We start from the raw sequence: 2,096 nt of genomic DNA on the forward strand, positions 1-2,096 counted from the left end.
TATAATTTCTATTTATAAAATTATTTATTTATTACCGTATTAGTAACAAACTTAAAAAATAATTATATCTATAAATTTATTTTAATTTAAATACTATTATAATTTTATTAAATTTTTAATTAATTTTTAAAATTTAAAAACTTATAATTGAGTTTTTATACTATATAAAAATTAATAAAATTTAATTATAAAATTTTATCTAATATAAATTTTTAATTATAAATTTTTAAATGATGAAAATTTAATAAAACTATCGTAGTAACCAACAGAATTATTAAACTTTCTTACTTTCACGTATGTTTTGAATAATAGGCACCAAAGGAGTTGGCTAATAAGGAAAATATACATCTAATAAGTACCAGTCCTCCAGAAATGCACAAAGCATATCGTGAAAAATTCCAAAAAGACTTTAAACTATTTCTTAAATTACGTTCACAAGAACTGGTACCTGGAGGTGCCATGTTTCTTACTTTACTTGGAAGGGACAAAACTCCTGTTATGAGAAAAGCTTGGGAGCTAATTAGCACAACACTAAATGACATGGTATTGGAGGTATGTATATAATAATTTTTTTTTCCTTTATATTTCTTGTTTTGTACTATATATATATATAGTTATGATATACTGATAATTGATTATTTAATTAAAAAATATTTAAATCGATATATATTAATATCTAAATATATATATAGTACCTGATTTGGTGATTGATATTTATTGTATATATAATATTTTTGATAATCAGATGTTATAATAATGATATTTGTTGTAGAATTTGACTGAAGCCGTAAAATTGGAGTCCTTTAATTTACCACTGTATGACTCTACAATAGAGGAAGCTAAAGAAGTAATTGAAGAAGAAGGATCTTTCACTCTTCTAAGGTTGGAATCTGTCACACTGGATTGGGATGCACACATAAATGAAGATATTAATGATGACAATAATGAACTTGATCTAAATATGAGGGCAGAGTTTATAGCTAAATACCATAGAGCTGTTTTAGAGCCTCTTTTGAAAGCACAATTTGGAGAAGAACTCATGGACCAATTATTTCTTAGATTTAAGAATAAGGTTGTTCAATGGTTGATGGAGGTACAAGTATTAGAACTTTCTACTCTCGTAATATCACTCATAAAGAATGCTTGACGACTGAAATATATGCGTTATTTGATTATTGTTAGAGATATAATTAGTTTTCTATATATTAGTTTAAGTTGTTGGAACAACGATTTAATAATAATTTATTATATTTTGAGCCGTCTAATTACATGTTGCATGAATAAATAGTCACTCTAGCTTTAGTGTTTATAAAATATTTGTATTTCTTTAAATATAAGTTACTTTTAAATGATTTCTCTGTCATTTTAAATATTTTTTCTAATTTTTAAATTAAAAAAATAATTTAATATTTTAAATTTATTTTTTCCTCTAAATACTCCATTTCATTTCGAATGTCCAAATACACAATTTAACAAATGAGCCACTATAATGCCATTATTTTTTTCTTGATTTGCTAATATTTCTGTGTAAATATTAATCCCAACAAATTAAAATTTTGCACTGTATACAGTACAGTTACTTTTGAGTTGGGATGTGGTTAGGAGCCTTACATATATACAAGTTGATGAAACTAACTAGAGTTAGATTACTTACTAATCAAGCTAACCACAATTAACTAAATAACCGTATCCTTGCTCTAACTAACTCTGCCAGCTGTGATTGGTTGGATAGCTGTAATTTCCACTTTCCCTAACTTGGGACTAATAACTGATATGCAACTAACTTGCTGTTAGGCTTCCAGATTGGGGAATAGGGTGCGCCAGATTAGCGGTGTACATTCGGTGGCTAACCAGATTTGCAAAAATATATTAGTATGTTTAGTCTAATATAGATTTATCTTAAATGAATGGATCGGACTTTCATTTTCGAAATTTGTATAGATTATGATAAGAAGACAAAAAAATCAGCTAGAACTTATCTTATTTAATATTTATTAATTATTATAATAATTAATAAATACTAGATAAAATAAATTCTTACTATTTTTGGGTAATTTATTTTGGTTAATTACCAAATATTTTCGATATTTTAAATA

General features: G+C 25.3%; 1 protein-coding gene across 1 annotated transcript in view; it reads left to right on the forward strand.

The window, feature by feature from the left end:
• Nucleotides 1-2,096, forward strand: part of LOC107632284 (benzoate carboxyl methyltransferase-like) — a 4,762-nt gene that overhangs the window by 2,094 nt on the left and 572 nt on the right. The window contains exons 3-4 of the mRNA XM_021117970.1: nucleotides 313-552; nucleotides 773-1,093. Of these exons, the coding sequence (XP_020973629.1) occupies nucleotides 313-552; nucleotides 773-1,093 (561 nt within the window). The remainder of the gene's footprint in view (nucleotides 1-312; nucleotides 553-772; nucleotides 1,094-2,096) is intronic.

This window comes from Arachis ipaensis, chromosome B03, assembly GCF_000816755.2.
Source record: "Arachis ipaensis cultivar K30076 chromosome B03, Araip1.1, whole genome shotgun sequence".
Classification (NCBI taxonomy): domain Eukaryota; kingdom Viridiplantae; phylum Streptophyta; class Magnoliopsida; order Fabales; family Fabaceae; genus Arachis; species Arachis ipaensis.